The sequence below is a fragment of the Elephantulus edwardii genome, unplaced genomic scaffold (assembly GCF_000299155.1).
Source record: "Elephantulus edwardii isolate Elephantulus edwardi_28Jun2011 unplaced genomic scaffold, EleEdw1.0 scaffold00480, whole genome shotgun sequence".
Taxonomy (NCBI): Eukaryota; Metazoa; Chordata; class Mammalia; order Macroscelidea; family Macroscelididae; genus Elephantulus; species Elephantulus edwardii.
The window spans coordinates 165,375-190,311 of NW_006400230.1; the positions used below are offsets into that span (position 1 = coordinate 165,375).

General features: G+C 48.8%; 1 protein-coding gene across 1 annotated transcript in view; it reads right to left on the minus strand.

Annotated features, from left to right (window-relative positions):
• Positions 1-24,937, minus strand: part of GLI2 (GLI family zinc finger 2) — a 76,726-nt gene that overhangs the window by 43,472 nt on the left and 8,317 nt on the right. Inside the window, exons 2-3 of the mRNA XM_006902974.1 lie at positions 5,036-5,238; positions 2,296-2,481 (exon numbers count right to left, since the gene is read on the minus strand). Of these exons, the coding sequence (XP_006903036.1) occupies positions 2,296-2,481; positions 5,036-5,238 (389 nt within the window). The remainder of the gene's footprint in view (positions 1-2,295; positions 2,482-5,035; positions 5,239-24,937) is intronic.

Consider the following 24,937-nt stretch of genomic DNA (forward strand, 5'->3'; position numbering starts at 1 on the left):
CCTCCCTACCCACCTCCTCCTCCCACCCCACAAGCACAGAATACTTACTCCAAGCCCCTGGGCATCAATATCTGATTACATGTAAGGTCCTGCTGGCCTGTGGGGGCAGGAGCCTGGAGTCCTAGCAGATCACACCATCAGCCAGGCCAGGCTATGGGGAATGGTATTCTCAGTGGAGGGAACACACCACGCCAAGGCCCCCGTGCAGACGTGCGCTGCTCGGGAAGCTTTAGGCAGAGCAGTTTGGCTCCAGTGTAGATGAGGCTAGTAATCAAGATGCCTGTCAGGGCTCTAACCTGAATGTCACAGAGGTCATGTGGGGCTGATGGCATCACATGAAGACAAGACTGAGAAGCAGAAATTACTGTGAGGTCAGGGAGCTGACAGCAGCCTGAGCCTTGGGACAGTGACAACAGTAAAGCTGGCCACGAGGATTGATGAGTCAGAGGGACGGGTGGATATAATGAACAGGTAACTTGTGGGCACCTGGTGGTCAGGTGTGCTGATAGAGAAAGTGAGTCTTATAAGAGGGGGAAGATTTGGAAACAGAGAAGCAGAGAAGGCACCTACTGTATGACAGACATGAGGCTGCATGTAAAGAGCCCTGGCATGTAGCGCATCACACGCTGGGCTTCTAACCATTGGCAGGTCAAGTCTACCAGCTGCTTCGAGGGACAAAGATGGGCTGTTTCCTCCGCTAGGGATTCACTTCCTCAGAAACCTGATGGGAATTAGCACAAACTGATTCAATGGCAGTGGGTTTTGAGTGGGTGCACACGATGCCAGCGGCCAGTTATCGTTATCTTGCTCCTGTTTTAGGCCAGAGTGTGGCCACCCACCTGCCTTCACATCCTCCCCTGCAAGGCCAGCTCTGCAGCTTACAGCACCACATATTTCTTTACCATGGCCCCTGCATGCGCCCGACTCCAGCCATCTCCTCTGGGGCTGCGGACGCACCTTTCCTATCTGGTCTTGCTCATGCACCTGTCAGGTGCTACTCTCTCTGATCAGAAGGCACACACCAGGGCGAGCAGATGATGATGCTAGCAATAAGCAGGGCCAGCTCTGAAATCCCAAGGTGCAATTGGCACCAATCACTTCATACTTAGAACCTCATTTGCTCATCTTAAAGAACTGAAAATAATGACCATCTCAGGAGGAAACTCTGTTTACACCAGAAAACAAAGATGCCAGACAGGGTGATGTATCTTCAACCATAACTTACAAAGCAAAGACTAGGAAGTACCTCGAACACTGACTAAAGAAAGAAACCGAATGGGAACATTGAGTAGGATCACTGGCTCAAGCACAGCCATTCCGAATCTCCAGCTCCACGGTGTGGGCACAGAGGGCTGCAGGAGCAGGGGCAACCATCTACAGCAGCAGGAAAAGGTGTTCCCCACACTCCCACCCTGAGAGATCCCCAGCATTCACCAGGTGGCAGTATCTACTACCTGTCCTGCACCAACCACGCAGGCCCCACTCTACTTCGGCCATGCCCACACTGTCTTGTATGTGGAGCCAGAAGCTGAGAGCGTTCTTTCCAGGACCTGCAGACTGTTCCACACCTGGCCTATAGTTAGCCCCCAGATCAGTGGCCACATCATCTCTGACGGGTGTCCTTCCATCTGACCAGGCACCCTTACCCAGCACACTCCATGGCTGCATTTGGAGCAGCACACTCTTAGCACAGTGGGTTATCCTTGGATATCTCAGATGGGCAGTGGCTACCTCTTTACACTGGCCATCTCTGACTGGGTTCCCTGCCTGCATCTGAGGCTGGCAGACACACACACTCCAGCCAGGCACATAAGCCAAGGCTCTTCAGAGGCCAGCAGAAATGCTGTGTCCGGCTGGGTTCCCCACACTGTGGCACACTTGAGATGGGAAGAATCACTTCCGTGACCCTGCTCACATCCTGAGGTCATCACTCAGAAGAGAAGAACCTCAGACCTGACTGAAAACTCCAAAGCCATTGTTCTGCTGGGTCAGCAGACCAACTCTCCCAGTCACTCAGCCTGCCTCCTAATTCCCACAACAGGCATATTTGTTCTGTGGTGTTTCTGTGCTTGCTTAACAGTCTGCTCTCATGGGCACAGTATTTGTCAGCTCGCTGGCACCATTGGGCATGTGTCCCCATTCACAACAAAGCTAACTCTAGGGAGTTCACGTGTTAGGCAAGGGGACAGAGGGAGATAAAGGAAGGCCCCTCCTCAGTACTCAGAGGCCCTCCTAGCCCTGTGGCAACTGCTCATCCCACATCTTCACCCCATCCATCAGCACCCCAGCACTCACCGTCCACTGGGGTGAGGTAGTCATGCAGATGTGGCGTGCCTGCTGTCCCCCCACTCGGCATCAGCAGGTCACTGTAGGGTGTGGGGTGGCCTGCCATCAGTGCCATCTGGTGGTAGTAGTCGGAGGGCGTGGTGCCAGGAGCGGTCAGGCCAAAAAGTCCTCTCTCCTTAAGGTGCTCGTGAGCCACTGTGTGCGGAAGAGAGGGGCAGGCAGTGAGAACCTGCTGTTTCCCACCAGGGAAAAGAAGAACACACAGCTGGCCAATGGTGTGTCGCTAGTCCCTCGGTCCCCAGCACCTTCTGTCCAGGCATCTTCCGGCACAGTGTTGGGGGCAAGGGTCGGGTGTTTCTGCTGATGACAGAGACCCCAGCAGGCCTCCACGTCTCCTGTTCTCAAAACCACACCCGTCCCTCACACCACAAGGAAACCCAAGCTCTAGGCAGGACAGTTCTATGGCCTAGCGGAGCCTTTCTTAGAAGGGCAGAGATGCAAATAGAACAACATTGGGCTCCACACTGGGCTCTTCTAAGCACTGGAGGGATGACCTGGCTCAGGAAAAGGGAGAAGGAGGCAACTCTGATCACCAAGGAGTCTGTCCTCAGGGGGTGTGGCAATGAGGAGGCAACAGAAAACTAAATACACCCATTAGAGTCTTGGTTTCACCAGGTGCTCAGATTGGGAGCCTCTCTGAGCTGTGAAATGGGGCAGTGACACCAACTCGTCAATTCACTGTGACTAATGGCAGGAACCACCAACGACGTCCTGTTGGTCCTCTGGCCAGTGCCTGAGTAGCTCCGAGCTGCCTGGCATTAAGCACAGCACCAGGAGCCAAGAAGCCTCATCACCATCCTGTTAAGTGGATGTGGGATCTGCACAGAGACAGAGCTGGAAGGGGCACCTGCAGTTTGAATCTAAATTAAACCAAATCAACAGTCCCGGCAAATAAAAAAACAAGCTCTCCTGTGGTCTTGGCAGCAGGAAGATGGCAGGGCGGAAGGAGCTAATGTCCTCGTCTTCTCTGACGTGTCTGGCTGTGTGCACGCAGGGTGCACCTTGCCCTCCAGCTGGGCTGCCCACCCATCTGTGCCCACCCTCTCTGATGGGCACTGTTTTGGTCACAGATGACTGCTGGCCCATGTGCATGGTGGTGAGCACAGCCAGCACACTGTAATATGCCCGTCTTCATGTGGTCTTGTCTTCTATTGCCATGTTTTGCTGAATTTAGTGTCTTGGACAATTCAGGGTATCCTTATCTCAAGAGCTCTGCCTTAGTTATACCTGGAAAGAGCCTTCTCTCTAAAGCGACAGATGGCAAAAACTGGGAGCTGAGCATCTCTCTGGAACCACTATGTCCCAAACACCAGGTGTAGGCTTAGCACCTGACGTGAGCTACACATTGAGTCTAACCTCCATCTCTCACACTTCACTCAGGTAAGCCTGTGGCCAGTCAGGTGATCACAAGAGGCACTCCCTGCTCCGGGCACCACAGCTCTGCCAAGGTTACTTGCAGGATTGGCTGGTGCTCAAGGTGGGGCGAGCCCTGGGCTATGTCAGAGGAGCATCACACCCTGGCTCAGCACTCATGGCTCACAGCTCCCTTCCTGTGACTGCTGGATGCTTTCTTTGGAGAGGATCAAGGGAATAAAAACCTTGGGACAAGAAGTGGCAGTAGCTGTTGAGACAATTCCACTGGCTTCAGAACAAGCCAAGTCTCTTCCCTGGGAAATCCCAGCTGTACCTTGTCAGTCAGGCCACACCTGAGATCTGGGAGGGGACAGACCCCCTGGCAAGGGGTCCACAGACATCTGCTGAGAGCAGAGCTGGTGTACTGGGGCCTCACCTCTCAGAGTTTCTGGCACACAGGAGCCTTGGGCACCCCTTGGGAAGTCTACTAGCTGGGACTGGCTGAGAGGCGAGGCTGCTGTGTGTCTTAGGAAGGCACAGCATAGCTGCTTGGAAGGACAGGCTAGGGATGCTGACCAAACTTGGACGGCGGTACAGGCAGCAGATTCCAGACTTGGGTGTCATGCCCAAGCCAGCCAGAGCCAGGCAGACCCTACCAGATGTGCTCCTGCTGCCTGCAGCGAGCATGCTCACGTATGTGTGTGTGTTTTCCTGGGGCAGGGGGCAGGATAGGAACTACAAGTAGAGCATTTCAGGCTCAAATATGTTTGCACAAGGGAATTGCATCTCTCACCAGCTCAAATTAATGCACTTGGGGGCCAATCTGCTCTCACTCTCCAGCTTCTAATCTGGGGATGCAGAGCCCTGGAATTCTCTTTGAAGGGCTGGAGTTTAGGGCTGCCACTGAAGTCACCTACACTGACCTCTAAGTAGGGATCACTCAGGCAACCAGAGCAGGGTCATGAGGCCCAGTGATTGGGGGAGATGGAAAGGGTCAGGTCCTGTGGCTCATCTCCCTCCAAGAGGGGCATAAACACTCCATACAACAGTCCCTCTGCTTAACACCGGCTTCTGCAGACTGCAGTTTACTGCTACCAAGTAATTCTCCCTTAAGATAGGACTGCCTTAAATACACCATTATTATTATTATGGTAAAGAGCATAAAAACCAGTGAACCCCAAATTCTCCCACTTAGCACTATCCATTCTCAAACCTTGTTGTTCAGGGATGGTGGGCTGGATATCAATCTGGTCACAGTTAAAGGGGAAGAGGTTGGGGGGGGTCCCCCGTCACCCTGCTGCCCCCCTTCACTGCCTAACTAACAGGGCCTACTCACCATCGGCAGGGCTGAGGCCTCGGGCTGTGGAGATCATGGAGAGCGTGGGACTGCTGTGCACAGAACGGAGGTAATGCTCCATGTGGGGGTTCACGTATGGGTGGGGGGCACTGAATGGGGACTCCCCAGGGCCAGCAGGGTGTGGGGAAAGCCGGATCAAGGAGATATCAGAGATGACAGGGCTGCCACTCAGGGCTGGAGGCCTGTGGAGACAAAGGGAAACGTCCTAAGAAGAGTCACCCACCTGCTAGAGGGTGCACAGAAGACCCCTCCAAATCCCAAACCAGAACAATCAGTACTTTCACTCTGGCTCTTACAATGCCCAGCTAGGGTACATGACACTTCTGGGTACTGGAGTGCTGGTGGAGCTTCTCATGCTCTGGATGTGGCTTGGGGACGCAGAGGGCTATACTGTCCCCAGTACTCCCCACCCCTGGGTCAATGTGGGCTAGACGTATCACACGCTAAACAAACTCATGAACGGATTCTACAAACACACATGATACAGACAACAGGAAAATAAGATCATCAGCACTAAGACACACCAAGAACTCATCATCCTAAGAGTCAAAGTGGGAGGTGTTCTGATACCAGAGTTCCCTTATCCTGATATGACCTTATCCTGAGTCCTTCCCTTTGAGCATCCAAGTACAGCGTCAGTGGTGCCAGAGCTGGTGGTCAGAGGACTCCAGCCATCAGCACAATGGGCCTTCACCAGGAGAGGCACTGGATGATAACATCAGGGACACTGTTCTGGCTGGCCTCACCAAAGCTGTCCTTTCTTTTCCTGTTTCACTCCACTGAGGTCTGAGTGTGGTCCTACTGTGACCTGCCCAGGCCTTAACTTCTAGCAGCTTGGCAGAGACTTAGGCAGCGTGAGGACCAGAGGAGCGGCCAGCTCTAGAAGCTGATTTTGAAAAGTGGCCACAAGCTTACACATCATGTACACACACAGGCTTACACATCATGTACACACACACATACGAACTCACACACACACAGGCCACAACAGGCTCAGAAACACTAGCTCTGTGGCAAAGTAGACAAGGTTGACCAGGGCTGAGTTTTGACCCTGACTCAACCAGTTTCTCTTTACAGTTCCTCATACTTCCTGCCCTGCTGTCTTGGCCCTGGTTTTGTGTCCAATAAGCTTATAGGAAACTAAGATTTCAGGCAGAAGCTGCAGCCTCACATAGCAAGCAAGCACTTCACATCAGGCAGCCTGTTAAGGGTCACAGCAGAGGAGCAATCCCCCCTTCTCACCACCCCACAGGAGCATGAGGAAAGGGTTCCCAGGAGGGGGCATATGGGCTGATGCAAAAGGGTCCATGAAGAAGAGCATTTCATGTGCCAGGAGCAACAGGTGCAGAGAAAGGCCAGCGTGTGATGATGTGGACACGTGTGTGGGTAAAGGTTATGGGAGAGGAAGAAAGCCCACGAAGAGCTTCATGCCAGGTCTGTATTGAAATGACTTTACTTCTACAGAAAGGGTCCAACTGACTGGAATATTCCAGAGCTTGGCCTCTGTGCTGGGTTCTGAGAAGAGATTACAAGAGTCCCTGACAGTAGCGTGGGCTGGCATCTCTGGGGAAGCCCTCTGTCCACAGGAGTAGCTGGGTTGACCGAATGGATGCAGAGCTGCTGGAGGCCCAGCCATAAAGATGGTGCAGAGCACAGGAGTGCTGAGATGGAGAAGCAAGGTCCTGGCTGAGGCTCAGGGCCACAAACCTGCCTAGTTACCATCTTCGGCCTTCCTGGGCATTTGAGTCAGTGTATGATTTTCTTTTTGTTTCATTATTAAATCAATTTGTGCTCAGTTTTTCTGTCTGAAGCAACTGAAGAGGCCTTCGACTAACAAAGCCTTCCAAAGGCAGTATGACCTGGGGCTGAGATCCTGCTGGACAGGCCTCAGTCAGTCACAGCCCATCTGGTGCCCACCAACCCACTGCCAAGGCCTCTTTAAATCCAGATTTAATTTCTGGTTGTTCTCTGTTGATGGTCTGTTCTAGCCTTTTCTTAATAATCATCAGCAAGATTTTGCTTGCATATGACTTTAATGATACTGTTTTCACATACTGTTGGATCACCTTTCTTGGGAATGGGAATAAAGAGGGATCTCTTCCAGTCAATTGATCAGGTAGCTGTTTTCCAAATTTCTTGACACAGACTGGTAAACATGTTTAGGGCTGTACCTGTTTGTTGAAACATGTCAACTAATATCTTATCAATTCCTGGGGCCTTGTTTTTTGCCAATGCCTTCAATGCAGCTTGAACTTCTGTGCTATTTTCCTGAAAGGGTTTCATGTCAGACAGTTCTTTCTGGAACAGTAACTCTGTGTATCCCCTCCCCCCACCCCCCATCTTCTTTTGATTCTTCCTAGGTTAGTCAAAATTTTGCATCCTTCAGTATTGCAAGTTAAGGCTGGAATTTGTTCTTCAGTTTCTTCAGCCTGGAAAATGTTGAGTGAGTTTTTCCCTTTTAATTTTTTAATTCTAGCTCTTTGCTTATTTTATTATAACACTTTGCTTTGTCTTCTCAAGTTGTTCTCTAAAATCTTCTGCTTTTCTCTTCTACTTTGGCATTTTTTTCCTGTTGATTTTGCCTCACAATTCAGAAATTTATTCTCTCCTAATTCAGGAGGCTAGAAATCAGGTGTGACTTTCAGAGAAGGCTTACCCTGTCACCTCTATTCTTGATCTCCTGGCATCGTAGCAAACTTTACATGGGCTGGCATCTCTGCTGGCATAGTCTGCTCCTGTATGTCTTCTAAAGAATTGACTCAAGACATATCCTATGCAAATCCTGCCTCACTTATGTAATAAAACCATGCTGCTTCAGACAGGATGACAGTTGCAGGCATAGAAGTCAGGTTTCAATCTGTACCAGGCAGTGTGAGCTTTAAGGAGGGTGAAACGCGTGCTGGGCTGAACTCAGGGAGCACTCAGAAGCTGCCCATCGCCACCTGCTCCAGGACTCAGCCCCCAGGCCTCCCACCAGAGCACACCTGGTTTTAGAGGGACAGAAATGGCCAGCACTGCCAGAACCCTTGGCCATGCGTGAACCATCCAGGCTTGGTGGCACAGGATGTTATACACTGGCCTGTTAACCAGGAAGCCAGGATTCAAATCCACCAGCCAAACTATTGAGGATGGAGCAGAATTGCTAAGAGTCAGAAGCTACTTGAAGGCTCACTTGGTGTGGTGTCTGAGCCCAGGATGAGCCCGCATCCAGGACGCTAACAGGGCTGAGCTGTGTTCCAGAGGGCGAGTCAGGTGGCTGCTGGTAAGGGGAAGGAAGCGCTGTGACACGCAGTGCAGCCTGGCAGCCGTGCAGGGCAGGAGTGAACACGCTGGCTCACTGCAGCGGGAAGTACTGGCACTCGGGGCTCTGTGTGTGGCAACCCGACACTCCACCCAGGGTTTTGTGATAGGGCAAGGAGGAGCAGCATGGGCTCAGACAGACCCAGCATGAGCTGGGAGGGGTGGAGAGCCGCACAAGGAGCCTCTTCTCAAGGCTCTGTGCAGACTTTCTGCATGGTGGCCAGAAACATGAATGGGTGGGCCTCTGTGTCCTGGATTAGACAGCACTCAAACATCCCCTGCCACTGGGCGAGAACTGACCCACAGCTGACCTCCAGCAGGTTTCTGAGGCAGTAAACCACATGGAGCAGACTGGAAATCTTAACAGTGTCTCCTGAGGGGGAGTGTGAGGGGACTGCAGGCCCTCAAACCTACAAGTTTCTCAGGAAACAGGAGAGAGCTCCACCTCGAAAAGTCTGTCCACCTGCATCTCCCTCCTCACTCGGTGCTCCCAACCTCACTAATGTCTGCCCCTCTACTTTATGCCTAATCCTACGTCTTTCTGCCCAGTTAACCCTTGCTCTTCCCCAAAGGGTCTCACCACTAATGCACTACAGACTAACGAATACAGTGCACAGCTGTCTGCATGTAGCAGGCCCGCAGGAGGCAGTGGCATTACTGACATTGTATTGTCATAGTTCTGCAGACTCTACCTTGCAGAGCAAGACCCAGGTGGGTTACTGCGTGCCCACAGATACGCCAGCCCCACGACAGGTCTATTGGTAGGCTGGCTGGGCCAGGGGTGAGCGTGCCCACAAGGTCTCAGGGTGTGGAGTGTGCCTATCCACCTGGCACCCAGATTACACGGTCACTGACTCCCACAGTACTCCATCTCCCGGGCACACTAGATGCTCGCCCCGATGAGGTTCACTTTGGGGCCAAGATACCACCACCCACTTGAATCACAAGTGTGAACAGAGTTAGCAGTGTTGAGAAGTAGGGGTCGGGACCTATTCTACCATGCTGAACTGTCAGATGAGGGGGCCTTGGGATGGCACCCACCTTCTCAGATACCAGGCAGATGACTCTTGAGCTGAGCCTGGTCTGGAAGGCACAGAGCTTGGCCCTGACCTGGTCTTAGTACCTTGTGTCCCTTTTGTCCATCACAAGAGGTTGTGGGCACGTCTCTGTACCCAGCCAGTCTCTGGCCAGCCAGCTTCAAAAAGTGCCCAGGTGAGGACACCACTCCTCCCAGAGGTCCCTGGTCAGATTTGATTTTGATTGTTTGTTGGTTTTTACATATAAAACTATTAAAAAGCTTACTTACCACATTTCCCATAAGCAAACATAAAGTTCCAGAAACATGCTTGGAATGGTGGAGGGACAGCGAAAGAGAGAAAGACCCCGGATAAGACAGATTGATATACAAATTAGGGCGATGGGGGTAGGCGTGTCAGAGTCAGTGAGACTGACTCAGGACAGGGAAGGCTTCAGAGCTGTTGTACAAAGGGTTGCTGTGAGTCATAGGTGATCGATGGCACAAAACAACAACATTCATCTAAAAGAAATCAAGGAAGCTTCCCATTTGGAGAAGTTATACAGTAGATTCTTCTGGAAAGCAGTGGTAGACCACCCCCTCCCCAAACTATACCAAACCCACTGCTGCTGATTTGATTGTAACTCTGTATTTTCCATCTGGTCCCAAGGCTATAAATCTGAACAGGAGGAGATTATCCTTCCTTCTCCAGCAGAGCAACTGGGAGATGTGAACTCCTGACCTCTCAGTTAGCAGCCTAAGATCTGATCCACCACACCATCAGGGCTTCTTCCTCCCCAGTTTCTCTTCTCCCTTGATCAGCCCTTCCCCTTGGATCTGGCCTCAAGTCTGCCCACATGGGAGACTCTTAAAGGGTCTTTCTTGAAAGCAATAGCTCCCATATCATCACCTGTGTCATCACTTTTTCAAGCTGCTTCCCTTGGGCAGCACTGTGGGAGGGGGTGAGGTGGGGCAAGGCTGATAACTCTTCCACACAGCAGGCAGCCACAAACCCAAGTGGTCAGTGCCATGATGGATCTCTGCCTGGTCTCCGCTGGCCTGGAGCCTTTCCTGCCTGGCAGAGCGCAGGGCAAGGCAAGCAGGAGATCCAGGTCTGCCTGGGAGCAAAAGAATCACAGCCCTAGAACCCCACCGCTCAACTCAGCACTGCAGTGCAGTTCCCGGACCTCAGGGCTGTGAAGGTGGTGAGATGCTGCCCTGCAAACAGGCACGAGGTGCTGGGGCACAGATGGCTGTCCAGGGAGAAGGGAGAATGGCACAGGCTCGGAGAGGGCATGCGCAATGTGCATAAACTGACCCAAAGGTGGAAGTCAGAACAGATGAACTGCTCGCTGATTTAAATCAACAGCAGGAAGGACTGCCCACAAACACAAGCTCAGTAGCTGAGCAGATGCCTCACAAGAAAGAACAGTGACCAGAGCATCCTCATTGACCAGGAGGGAAACAACAGTAAGTCCACAGGAGACAGTATTCTGGTGGCCAGAATGTGAAAGTGGGCAGTGGTCACAGACTGGAGAATCCCTCAGCCAATGTCTGATACCACCTAGGAAAGTCCAAGTGTGACCACCTACCCATGGGTTGAATTACCCCATCCATCCCCATGGATTTACTCTTCAGAAAGGCTGCACATGGGGCTGGAGTACAAAGCAAGTTCTTAGAGCCCCAGTGCTCAAAACACTTGAATGCCCATCAAGTGAAAGTGCTGCAGAGTATCAAAGTCAAGTGTAGTAAGAGCCACAGGCATCAACAAGCCTCAAAATCCGAAACACCAAATCCACCGCTGGAGAGATGGAGAGCTGATTCCGTAAGAACAACCCCATTGTGCCAGATTTACGAGGCGAGGCCGTAAATCTTTACTGAAGCACACTGCTGCCTCATTCTCCTGCAGAGAGGCAGGGGAGGGAGGGGGATTCCAGCTGCCAAGCTTTCAGTCAGCGGCTTGGTTTAACCACTGCACTTGGATGCCTCTGTGATGTCAGGAGAAAAAACTTAGAAGCATTCTATTCACAGAAAGCGAAACAAAGTAAAACCAAACAAGGTATAGTTTGGGGAGTCAGGTAAGTAAAACTACCCAAAAAGGCACCCCCACCCCACTGCTGATTGGACTCGTGCAGACCATGTGCATCACTGAGTCGAATGGCCCTGTGGGTTTCCATGCTTAGGCCTTCACGGAAGCAGAGCTCCAGCTGTGGACTGCCATCCTCAGGTCAGCAGACACACACAAGACATTTACAACACTTGATGGAGGGGCCTGAAGCAGGAAGGCTGGATGGAAATGGAGAAAGGCCAGACTTGGTTAGGCTGAAGGTTAACAGATAGTAGAAAGACCTCCCCAAGGTGGGGTCACAAGGGGATTCAATGTTTCATCCTGCTGTCCGTGGGGTTGCTCAATGAGAATAAAAAAGTAGCACCCAGCACTGGTAACAGGCACTGCCAGTCAGTCCTGCCTCGTTCCGCGGGTGAGCACAACGGCCCACAGGCTTGCCCAGGCTCTTAGCAGGCGCTCCTGGGTGAGTCCAGTTAGCAGCCTGAGTGCTCAACTGCTGGGCTTTCAATTTCTGTATGTATTTTATGACACTAAAACTGTCTTGACTGTTTTCAAAGGACGACGAGTTGAAGCAGGACTCCAGGCAAAAGCAGGCTGAGTGGAAGGGGTGATGGGGCAGGGAGTAGCATGGCTGCAGGGCCGGCTGGACGCTGCATGGGTTCAGGCTTCAGTGATAGTCCGTCATTCAGCAGGTTCATGCTGTCTGTCCCATCTGTCTGCACATGGGCTCTGGCCCCCGCTAGCCAACCTCCTCCATGCTTGGCGTGCATCTGCATGCAATGCAATCCACTCGCCTGTGGCCCTGCCAGGCCCAGCCGAGGGCACTGCTCACCCTCTGCAGAACCCTAATAAAGAAGTCACTGTGCTTGGCTGACAAAGAGCAGACTTCTTACTAAGTAAACACTGATGTTTTGGTAGGGAAATTAGGTTCTAAAATTGCACCTCAAAGGAGGCCCTACAGAAGGACTTTGTTAGGATCTAGGCACTGGGTCAACAGCGTTAACTCAATTGCTGACCCTTTATCACACTCATCCCCCTCCACAGAGCAGGGGAACAAAGGTTATCAGTCTTTCCGAACACAAAAATCAAAAGGCATAAAAGCCAAGAGGGAAGGATCAGGACACTTTCCCCCAGCAGAGTGACGACCTGGGTCGAGATGGGGGATTGGAGGAACAGATGGACTTGGATTTGAACACTTGTCCAGTGGGGCAGGAACACAGCCCCCTGGATCCCCCAGGCCTGATTAAGCCCTCTTGGGTGACCAGCCACCACCTGTTAACCTCTTTGTCTGGAACAGGAGCAGTCCACAGCTGAGTACAACTGAGCACAGCTGAGCTGAATGTTCCAGAAAACCACAGCACTACAGGAGAACTATATTTGACAGTGAATGCCAAGGGCTGGAGGCACCATGTTTGGAGAGGGTGGGGTCTGGTGCAAGTACAGCTGGGGAAGTGGGGAGGTCTTCAGGAAAGGGCTCATCTCGTCTCTGTAGCTCCCAACAGTAATAAGGGACTGGGTGGAGCGAACATAGTGCTGCATGGGACTTCCTTTCACAGAAGCCTGATACTGTAAGGTTATGTCTGGTATAGTTTAGATAAATCCCTGCTCTGGGGCAAGTTGATGATTTTTACCAAACTTTCTCTGGAGAAAGATGGGCAATCTCCATTTGATTTACAGCCTCTGAAAGTCTCTGGAACATCTGCTGAGTTGGTTCGGACTGCAAGGGATGAGTGAGCAACCAAGCTTTAGATGGCACTAGTGCACTTCAGAGGGGTTCCCCAGCTTCTGCTTGCGCTGGTGTAGGCTGGGAATGGGGTGACCCCAAGGAGAAGATGGCTCCTTGTCTGGTTTCCTGGTGCCCTGGGGTGGCCTGCCTCCCCACTCCCGCCCTCAGCACTGCTGTGAGGGCCTTCCAGGAGGCCTCCACCTCACAGTAGAATGGAACACAGCCTGGTCCCACACGCTCCCCAGGGTCAGCAGACTACCATGACCTCCAGGGCTATCAGCAGCAGCTTACTCCACACTCTTCCTTGTCCATCTTAGTCCAGAGGTGCTGCAGGAACTTGTTCAGTATTACAGTAACAAAGCCTTCATGGACAGACGTGGCAGGCACAAGCTGCACAGGTCGGAACCAATCCAGCTCTAGTATATGGAAGAGGAGCCCACCAACCACTAGTCCCTGTTTCCAGCTTGCCACTCTACTGCCCAATGCCTCCCACTCACTCCCAGCATAGACAGCAAGGCACTGGCTCCTAAGGCTTGTATTAACACCTAGCAAAAGACTGGCACATCCTGGCACCAGGTCAATGCCAGGTTAACAAAGTCAAACCAACAAGAGCTAAAAACTGATCCCTGTCTTGAGTGATGCAACACCAAAAACAGCGGGAACAAGAGTGACACCAAACAACTACTGTCCATTGACATGGAGCTGGCTGATCACCACGAGGGCTGTCATGCAGCACTGGGGGCAGGAGGAACTTGGCAGAGCCCCCGCCCCATCACTGTCACTGTGTCTAAGCACCCATTATTTATGCACCCTTAAAGTTGGTGGGAGTGACTCAAAGGATCATGCTTAAGAAACAATGAGTTCACTACAATAGATAAAGGTAAAAAACCCAACTGAAAAATAGGCACAGGATATGAATAGACACTTCACCAAAGAGGACATTCAGATAGCCAACAAACACATGAAGAAATGTTCAAAATCCCTAGCTTTAAGAGAGATGCAAATCAAAACAACTATGAGATATCATCTCACCCCCAATAAGAATAACAAAATTTAACAGAACAGCAAACAACAAATGCTGGTGAGTTTATAGAGAAACTGGAACCCTTATTTACTATTGGTGGGAGTGTAAAATGGTGCAACCACTCTGGAAGGCAGTATGGCGCTTGCTCAAAAAGTTGGAAATAGAAATACCATTTGACACAGCAATTCCACTACTGGGAATATACCCCAAAGAAACCATAACTGCCACCAAAGCAGATATATGCACACACACATTTACTGTGGCTTTGTTCACAACAAAGAGCTGGAAACAACCCAACTGTCCATCAACAAATGAATGGATAGAGAAGCTAAGGTATATTCACACAATGGAATACTATGCTGCATTGAAAAATACAAAATGGGTGACCCTGGAGGACATTATGCTGAGTGAAATAGCTCAGTCACAAAAGGACAAAGACAGCAAAATGCCACTGCTGTAAAGCAGGACTGACATTGGGGTTGGGGAGAAACTAAGAGGGGATAAATAATGTATACTGCATTGAAACAGATGAGGGATGGTTTGTCAATTTTATTGACCCTTTCAAAAAACCAGCCCCTGGTCTTATTGATGGTTTCAACTGTTTTCTATCTCATTCATTTCAGCTCTTGTCCTTATAATTTCTTTTCTTCTTGAGGCTGTGGGATTAGATTGTTGATCTTTTTTCTATTTGCTGAAGGTGTCAAGTTAGTTCATAGATTCTTCTTCTTTCTTCCTTTTATATGTGTGTGTTTATTGCTATGAACTGCTCTCTGAGGACTGCCTTAGCTGTGTCCCAGAGGTTTTGGTAAGTTGTATCTTCATTATCATTTGTTTCAAGGAACTTTTTTTATTTCATTCTTTGTTTCTTTTATAACTCAATCATGTTCTAGCAGAGAATTCTTTGGTTTCCACATGGGTGGTTTTGTATTTTACTCTTCTGAAATGAATTTCTAATTTTATGGCATTGTGGTCTGAGAAAAGACTTTATATTATTTCAATGTTTTTGAATCTGTTGAGGCTTGCTTTGTGACCTAATAATGATCAATTCAGGAGAATGTACCCTGTGCACTTGAGAAGAAAGTGAATTGAGTTTTAGTTGGGTACAGTTCTCTGAATACATCCACAAGGTCAAGTTGTTGGATTGTATAGTTTAGATCTTCTGTATCTCTTTTGGGTTAACCTATCCTTTGGTGATAGTGGTGTACTGAAATCTCCTACCGTTATAGTGATGCTGTCTATTTCTCTCTTCAATTCTGTTAACTGTTGTTCTATGTACTTTGTAGGTCTATCACTTCGTGCATAAATGTTGGCAAATTTAACAAAATGAAGAAAAGACTCCGACAACTAGATTAAGAAATGACAGAGATGACATCACAACAGAACAAGAGGAAATTAAATCAATACTATGAAAAGCTATACTCTGATAAATTCCAAAACCTAGAGGAAATGGACAAATTCCTTGAAATGCATCCCCTGCCCAGACTGACAAGGACAGATATAGAACACTTGAACAGACCCATTACAAGAGAAGAAATTGAAAAGGTCATAAAAAGACTTCCCCATAAGAAAAGTCCTAGACCTGATGGCTTCACAGCTGAATTCTACCAAAGATTCAGAGAGAGGATTTAGCATTCATTCTACTTCAATTATTTCAAAAAATTGAAAAAGAAGGTACATTCCAGAGTCATTCTAAGAAGCAAGCATAACCCTAATAGCAAAACCAGGCAAAGATAATACCAAGAAAGAAAATTACAGACCAATATCTCTGATGAATATAGATGAAAAAAATCCTTAACAAAATTCTAGCCAATAGAATCCAAAAGCACATAAAAAAAAATTCACCATGACCAAGTGGTATTCATAACAGGTATGCAGGGACGGTTCAAAATAAGAAAAACAATCAACATAATGCATTATATTAACAAGGTAAATAATAAGAACCATATGATCTTAGCAACTGATGCAGAAAAGGCATGTGACAAAATCCAACAACCTTCCTGGTAAAGACACTCAGCATAATTGGAATAGAAGGGAATTTCCTCAACATACTGAAAAGTATATATGCAAAACCAAGAGCCAACATCATTTTCAATGGAGAAAGACTGAAAACATTTTTCTTGCAAATAGTGCCCGGACAAAGATTCCCCCTGTCCCCATCTCTTTTCAATATTGTATTGGAAATGCTTGCTAGGGCAATACGACAAGAGAAGGAAACAAAGGCATCCAGATTGGCAAAAAAATTGTTAAATTGTTGTCATATGCAGATGATATGATAGTATACACTGAAAACCCCAATGACTCAACAAAATAAACTGTTTTAGAGTTAAAAGACCAATTTACTAGAGTGGCAGGATGTAAGATCAATATCCAAAAATCAATAGGATTCTTCTACAGTAACAAAGAGAACTCAGAGATGGAAATAAATAAAGCAATACTATTTACAACCACAAACTGAGATACTTGGAAGTGAACGTAACTAGAGATACAAGAGACCTATACAAAGAAAACCATAGATCATTTCTGAAAGACACAATAAAAGACCTAAAGAAATGGAAAAATGCACCCTTCTCCTGGATATGAAGACTCAAAATGGCGAAAATGACAATCCTATCAAAGGCAATTTCCATGTTCAATGCAATCCCAATCCAGATTACCAAATTAATTTTTTCAGGGAGACTGAAAGAGAAATTATCAAATTTACTTGGAGAGACAAGAGGCCATGAATAAGCAAACACTTCTGAGAAACAAAAATGAGGTTAGAGGCATAGCACTCCCTGACCTCAAAACCTACTACACAGCAGTGGTAACCAAAACAGCATGGTACTGGTACAATGACAGGCACATAAACCAATGGAACAATACTAAGAACACAGAAATCGACCCACTTATCTATGGTCAACTGATATCTGACAAGGAAATCAAATATATCAAATGGGAAAATGAAAACCTCTTCAACAAATGGTGCTGGCAAGACTGGACTGCTACCTGCAGAAAGCTGAAACAGGATCCACATCTCACACCAGACACAAAAATCAATTCAAGGAAGAGCAGAGACCTGGGAGTAAAGCTCCAAACCATAACATTCATAAGAGACAAACTGGGATCAAGCTTAGAGGCACTAGTCCAAGGTATAAAGTCACTGCCAAACACAACCAGAAATGCACAATCTAAAGAGATAAAATTGATGCATGAGATCTTCTAAAGATTAAATCTCTATGTACATCAAAACCTTTTCCCACAGGGTGAAAAGAAGACCTACAGACTGGGAATGAACATTTGGTAATACCATCTCAGACAAGAGTCTTATAACAAAAGTTTACAGAATATTCCTGGGCTTCCACAAGAAAAAGACTTATAACCCAATTACAAAATGGGCAGAAGACATGGAAAGAATTTTCACATTGGAAGATATTTGAAAAGCAAGCAGACACATGAAGAAATGCTCCAAATCACTGGCAATAAGAGAGACTGCAAATCAAAATCACAATGAGCTATCAGCCTCACTCTAGAAAAAATGGCAAAGTTTAACAGGGCAGCAAATAATAGATGTTGGAAGGGATGTGGCAAGAAAGGAACCTTTTACATTCTTGGTGGGATTGTAAAATGGTGCAACCATTCTGGAAGGCAGTTTGGTGCTTCCTCAAAAAGCTGAACATTGACATTCCGTATGACCCAGCTATTCTACTACTTGGAATATACCCTGAGAATATGAGAACTGAGGCACAAACTGAGATTTGTACACCAATGTTCATAGCAGCATTATTCACCATTGCAAGAACATGGAAACAGCCCAAATGTCCAACCACAAACAAATGGATTGAGAAATTACAGTACATTCACACAATGGAATACTATGCAGCACACAGGAACAATAACTTTGTAAATTATTACCTAACTTGGGAAAGACTGCAGAGCATTATGCTGAGTAAACGAACTCAATCCCACAAGGATAAATATTGTATAAGACCATTATTGTAGAAGGAGTGTAAGGATCCAGGAGGGGTAGGAGAGGCTGGAAGCAAAGGGATGTGGATGTACAGGGGGAAGAGGGGATTAATCATTCGATTATACAATTTGATAGGTGGGGGTGGTGGTGAGGGAAATTGAAAGTATTTGTTCGAATTTGTATTAGAATTCTGTAAATAAACTAGTGGGAAAAAAAGGCTGGGGAGGGGGAAGGAAGTGAGAGGGGGTAAAATGTACAACAATGAATGAATGAAAATCTAACTTTTCTGTAAACTTTTGTTAAAATGACAATTAAAATAAAAAATTTAATTAAAAAATATAAAATAAAAGGGATATATGACTAGCTATTATTGTCATGACAAGAGACCAGAATGAAAGCTGCAGAGTGCAGTGGACTGGAGTAGGGGGCATTGTATAACAATGAAGGAATTTTTATTTTATACACTTTTCAAAGAGAAAAGCAAACGGGGGGAGGTGAGGGGTGAGCAGGGAGGAAAGTAAGAAACAATGAAAGAATGGAAATCCAAAGTCTCTGTAAAATTTCACTAAAATAATGAAAAAAAAAGTTCTCAGCATGGATAGCAATTCAGAGTGGGCCTCTCCTCAGAGACCAGTGTATTCTCTGATACCTGGACCTGTGCTCTAAGGGAATGATTCCTCCTTGCTAACCTGTGTTCTGCTTCCATGCAGGGCAGGAAGAAGACACAGCACCTAGGAAGCTGGTAAAACTCAAGCTATGGATTGAACTGAGCACCCCCAAGCATGTTGTAAACCTTAACATCTCCCCTGTGGTTCTAACCCACTGAGAGAGGGGATCCTTTGTTATGCTAATGGAGAAGAATTCGTGAGAGAGGTGTTTTCAGTCAGTCTCTTAGAAACTAAGTAAGAGATTAAGCAAGGAGCAGCAGGAAATCTGAAGAGACAAGGGCCTTTCCCAAAGTGGCAGGGACAGACTTCTGGGGGCAGAGGATTTCGCTGTCCCACCTACTAAGTTGCATGAAAATAAAGTTGTTTGTTAAAGCCACCTGCTTGTGGTACTTCTGCAGCTAGAGCACTAGAGCACTAAGACATTATCTCTGACGATGGCCACGTTCCATTTAGCAGCGGCTTTTCTGACTGTTCCTAGAGGAGAATGCTTCTAGGATGCTGGGAGGACTGAGTGGAGTTCCACCCAGCTGGCATTGGGGTTTCTTCTGGGTATGAGGTGAGAGGAGTCTGGGCAGCTGCCTGAAGGGTGCTCACGATGTCTCAGGGGCTGAGGCAATAAATAATGTGAGGTCCTAGTCGATCCCTGTTTATAGACAGAGAAGTGGAGGCTTGTGGGAAAGCAGCAAGCCAAGAGACTGAAAAGGCTAATGCCCAGGTGGACTTTAAATTACGACTCCTACCTGGGGACATGGAGCAGGAAATGCCCCCAAAGGCCGTGGAAGGAGGGCCAGGAACCTCTACTCCCAGCCCTGGGCTCCCAGACCATTGGGTCTTTGCACATTGCCGCACTCCCCAGCTGACCACGGGGAGCTGCCCAGAGCTACTGGGCTCCTCTTCTTCGAGGGGCCAGCACTCAGCATAGATCAAAGCCTTGGCTATCATATCAAGCAAGCTCCTCATTAAACTTTTACAGGGCAAACTCCATTATAGATGAGCAAAGCATGGGCCTGGTGCTGGGAGGCTGCTCTCAGAACTGAGCCAGGCAACTCCAGGGTCAGACTGCGGGGGTTCAGATGCCAGCGGTGCTGCTCAGCAGTCTATCACTGCAGAAGGCCTCAGTTTCCCTACTTACAAATGGAGAATGCTAAGACCACACTGCCTTCCTGGAGAGGGATCCTCAAGGGTCAGGTGAGTGAGGTGCCACACCTCGCCTCAGAGAAAGGTCTTGACTCATGGGGGCCTCTCATACTTTGGGCAAAAGACAGGAAGACCTTCAACGACATGGAATGACATGGTGACTGCAGCAATGTGCTCGAGTGTGTCTGGGGTTATGAGACTGACACAGGAGAGGACAGGGTCCACGTCTGTTGTTCACAGGGTTGCTATGAGTCCTACTCAGCTCAACGACATCTAACAACTGGGGTGCTCAGGAACTTCTCTCATCAGTGAGCCTGCGACTTTCCTCAAACCCTGAGAGGTGTCACCCCTCATCCCAATAATCTGCCTCCAGAAGCTGGAGCTGTTTCCCATGCCCCAGGGCAGAACTAGACTTCACTGCGCTTTCATTTTTTTTTTTTTTAATTTAGGTTGTTTATTTTTCATTTCAATGAACATCTACAGAGATTTTGGGATTCCATTCATTCATTGTTGCACCTTCTCCCCGCACAAACCCCTCCCCCCTCCCCCCCATTTGCTCCTCTCCTTGAAAAGCAAAAGAAAAGCTCCCTCATTGGTACACAATCCCCCCCCCCCCGCACCTCCCCAAACCCCACCCCCTACCCCCAAATATAATCCACTCTGCAACCCTCATTGCATACTCCTACGGATAAAAATAATGCCCTAAAATATAATACTTTTAGACTATTCTCTTTCATTTTTTTGAAGTGAGACTTTCAGGCCTTTATCCTGATGGTCTCTGGGCTGACTCAGGCCAGGTAAGCATCTGAGCTTTAACTGTGGGCTCCACCTAGGAACCTCTTTTGAAACAAATAAAAAAGCTAAAGTAGCTGTTGACTCCAATTTTCATTCCTTTTTGGAAAAAAAATAATATTTTATTGTGTTTTTGGTGAAAATATTTAGAGTAAAATCTGATTCCCATCCAATGACCATGATCTTTCAGAAGATTAGCAGTCCTTTCTTGTGAGGTGTGTCTATCCACCAACCACTGGGCAAGCAGCTGAGTGTGTCTTCACCACCCAGGAGCTGTGTAAACTGCCTCATCTTGATGCAGGGCAGGCTGCACTCAGGCTTGGTGAGTCCATACCCTGCTGAGACGGGCACCCCTGGGGAAGGTGCCTGCTCCCCACATCACTCTGGAGCTCTGTCTCCATGGGGCAGAAGGGGAATGGGAACCCCAATACCCATCTTTCCCACTGGCAGTTGTAGATCACAGTGGAAGAAATCACCTCTCCTTGCTGAGTGGACAAGAAGGGTGAAGAGCCCAGCCCTGTGAGGGTCACTGACCAGCAAATCCATCTCCGGTCACGCTATGGTCAGCAGACAGTGGACGGTGCACAGATGTTCTCTGGGTGGTGGCTTTCACTCTTCTGAAAACATGTGCATTTTAGTAATCTAAGTGAGTTCTGCCAGAGGGCGGCTCTAGAGCCGTGTGGTGCATGTGGGCCTGGTCTGGGATGTCGCAGGGAACCACCAGCTGTGCTGTGAGAAGTGGGTGCCTATGTTAGCCCTGCCCCACTTCTCCCTACAGATGAGCTAGTGGGTGCCTTGGTTCAGTGCCCCGAATCTGGAAAGCACCTCAGTTTGGTACTCACAAGCCCAGTGGGTACCTCAGCTTGGCACCCTGACCCTGACAAACACCTTGGCTTGGTAATCTGACCCTAGGGTGTCTTGGCTCAGTGCCCCAGCACCAACAGGCACTATTGCTGGGTGCCCTAACCCCTGGACACGTTAGCTTGGTGTCCTGACCCTGTTGGGTGCCTCAGCCCAGTGCCTGTTACGTCCTGGCTCCGCTCTGCTCCATGCAGTAGGTCTCACTGCCATGTGGCCCTGCTCATGTCCACCCCTTCCTATTCCTATAATTACCCCAAAACTAACCTCAGTGCTTTCAGCCTGCCTGAAGACCAAAACCCTCAGCTGGGGAAATCTGAGAAAATGAGACCCACTTTACCCATCCCATCAATTTCTTGGGCAGTATCCTCAGCCATGGGTCCTCCCTGGCAAGCCTCCAGGCCCATGATCCCAGCCTGCAAGGGGCCCTACTCTACCAGGAGTGCCACAGTGGGAGCGATGATGCAATTGCTAACACCTCAAAGTCTCTTCACATGTTCTAAACACTCTATTTATGTGGTTATTGCCATGGGGATCAGTGACCATCTAATCAGGCCTGCACCAGAGGCTGCACCCTGGACTGCTGCGACCCACAGGGCTTCACAGCTCATTTTTGGAAGTCGACTGCCAGGCTTGCCAGCCCTAGCAGCTCTGCTGAAACCTGTTTGACATCAGAGCAACCCACAAGCTCCACTGAGAGGTGGTGGGGACTGCTCTTGAGGGTGCAGGGCCAGAGTGTCCACAGGAATGTGAGCATTCTGCTCCCTGAAGAGGTGGGAGAATGCACTGCTTACATGACGTCCTTTAATCAGTAGAAGAGCACAGTGGATTGGACAGGTAGCACATTAGTCCCCGCCCATGGCTGGTGAACATGGACTGGGACTGAAGGCAGGAGGTTATGTGAGGTGGCAGCCACCAAGCACTTCCCAGGGCTGCATACGGGACCAGGAGAGCAGTGGGAGGGGGAGGGGGGCAAGGGTGAAAGGGGGGAGGGGAAAGAGTAAGCAGGAGCTCTGGACAGGCTGACCTGAGATGATCCCACCCTTCATTTACCATGTGACATTTGTGTAACTGCAGCACTTGGCATCGGAGGAAGAATGTACTACAGTGTAAACTTGATGGACCAGGGTGGCACCAGGCTCGGACACATCATGAGCTGGGGCCATGTGGCCATTCTCCTCCTCCACACTGAATGGCTCCTCCCTGAGGCAACTGCAGGAGTAATAAGGGGCCAAGCGATGGCCATCAAGAGCCCAACGTGTCTTCCCGGGATGTGCCTCTCGCTGCCCTGGTAGGAAGTGACCACTACTTTACAGGGAGTAAGAGGAATCCACCAACGCAGGCCATGTGCTTCTGGGCATGCCAAGGTATGCACACCAAGGTGTGAACAAACCTGATTCTGCAGGGAATCTGGCGCCGTGAGCTTGGGCTTCTCTGTCCTCGAGCAGAAACCAAGAGTAGCACACAGGAGCTGGATCACCTAGACCCCCCCAGACTTCCCCAGTAACAGGAAGACCACAGCCCACCACAGTCCAGGTGGTCAACACGTGAAAAACTCACCACTCTGCAGTCGGCACTGACTCCTAGCTGACTCTCCAGCAGGCTTTCGAAGGCTTTAAATAGCATGGAAAGAGAATGGCAACCTTTCCCCCAAGAAGATGCTGTGAGTGTGAGCCACCAGCATGCCACTCCTTCAGTTAGCAGTGTGGAGATGGTACCTCCACAGCTCCCTTCCACACGACATACACACACAAGGAGGCCCTCTGGGTCACTGACAAGCTTTGCCACATATGGCAGTTATGATGGTCATTCCCTTGATGAGACCTAACATATGCCATTCACAACCAGGACGAGCATTTCTGTGAGCAGTCCAGCCATCCAAAGGGAATTTCCTTGGGGTGATGTCTGGCAAAGCTCTCTTGCTTCCTGTTTGACTGGAGTCCTGCATCAGACCTCCAGTTTTTTGGACTTGAACATGCAGCCTGCCTATCTTGGGCTTATCTATTTCCAAAGCCAGTGGCCTGCCATGTGACCTGTCAATCCTGGCCCGTAGCTATGCAAGCCAGGAGCTTTTATCGCACCACAGGCTTGAAACTGGCCAGACTTTATATGTATGCCAGCCTTTTCCTTGAGATAAGTCTCTCTCTCATTCTTTGTCTCTCATTTTCACCGAACCCAACCACAAAGGTCTAAACTTGCTTCAGACTTTCAGCCTCCAGAATAGTGTAAGAAAACATCTGTGTTGTTTTTAGGCCCCAGTTTATAACAGCCTTTTCAAGTGTTGCCCTCAGGGATATCAAGTCTAGCTAAGGAGACAAGCAAGACAGGTAAGGTGTGCCTAACTCACAATCCTGTTACCTCAACCAGAGCCTGACCAGGCTGTGACTGCTGCTACCTGCTCATCTCCCCCTCTTTCGAGTGCTCTGCATGTGCGGCCCCATCCCACCATTCACTGACTAGCAAGGAAGAGGTTCTGAGAGGAGGCATATGATGCCTGTCTGATCCAGAAGGGTGAAGTCTGGGGAAGGCATGACCTTCGGCATAATGTGGAGGGAAGGGATGGAGGGCCCTTCTCATGGGAGAGTCTGCTTTAGCATCACCTGGCTCTGAGAAGATCCTGAAGCTGGTTCAGAGTGTGAGGACCACTGAACTGAGCTGGTGCCATTCCTCTGCCATTCTCAACAGAACTGGAGGGACTTGTTAGAGTGATCTGTGATCTATTCATGTGTCCCCAAGAGATTCTGGGCTCAGGGGCTGTAGTTTAATTTCTAGCTCACTGAGAAGCTAATCGTGATAATTATTTAGCTTCTGTGTGCATCCTCATTCCCTGTATCTGGAAAATAAGGATGATATGAAACACCCATCTCATAAGCTTATTATAAAATGAAATGAATAAGTAAAATGGAACACAAGAAATAACTGCAATGGGGCCTGATACTTAATGTTACTGTGAGAAAGCTCTTGGTGCTGGGGGAGGTGCCAGGCAGGGTGTGCAACTGCAGATATACAGAGTAGTTCTCCATGGGGAAGCTCAGCACCGCCCACAGCTCCTACCAACAAATACTACCCAACACATAGCTCTCACTAACAAACATTGCCTGACACACCTGCCATGCCTAGGAACTGGCTACTGCGCTCCCAACATACCATTCAAAGGCCAACATCCCACAGCCAAATTTGAGACAATCTGAACCAGATGGTGATGATAATAAGACTACAACCCCAAGCATAAAATAAATATCCGTGAGTAAAAGTACAACTACACACTTCACTGAAGACGACATTCAGATGGCTAACAAGCACATGAAGAAATGCTCAAAATCCCTAGCCCTAAGAGAGATGCAAAT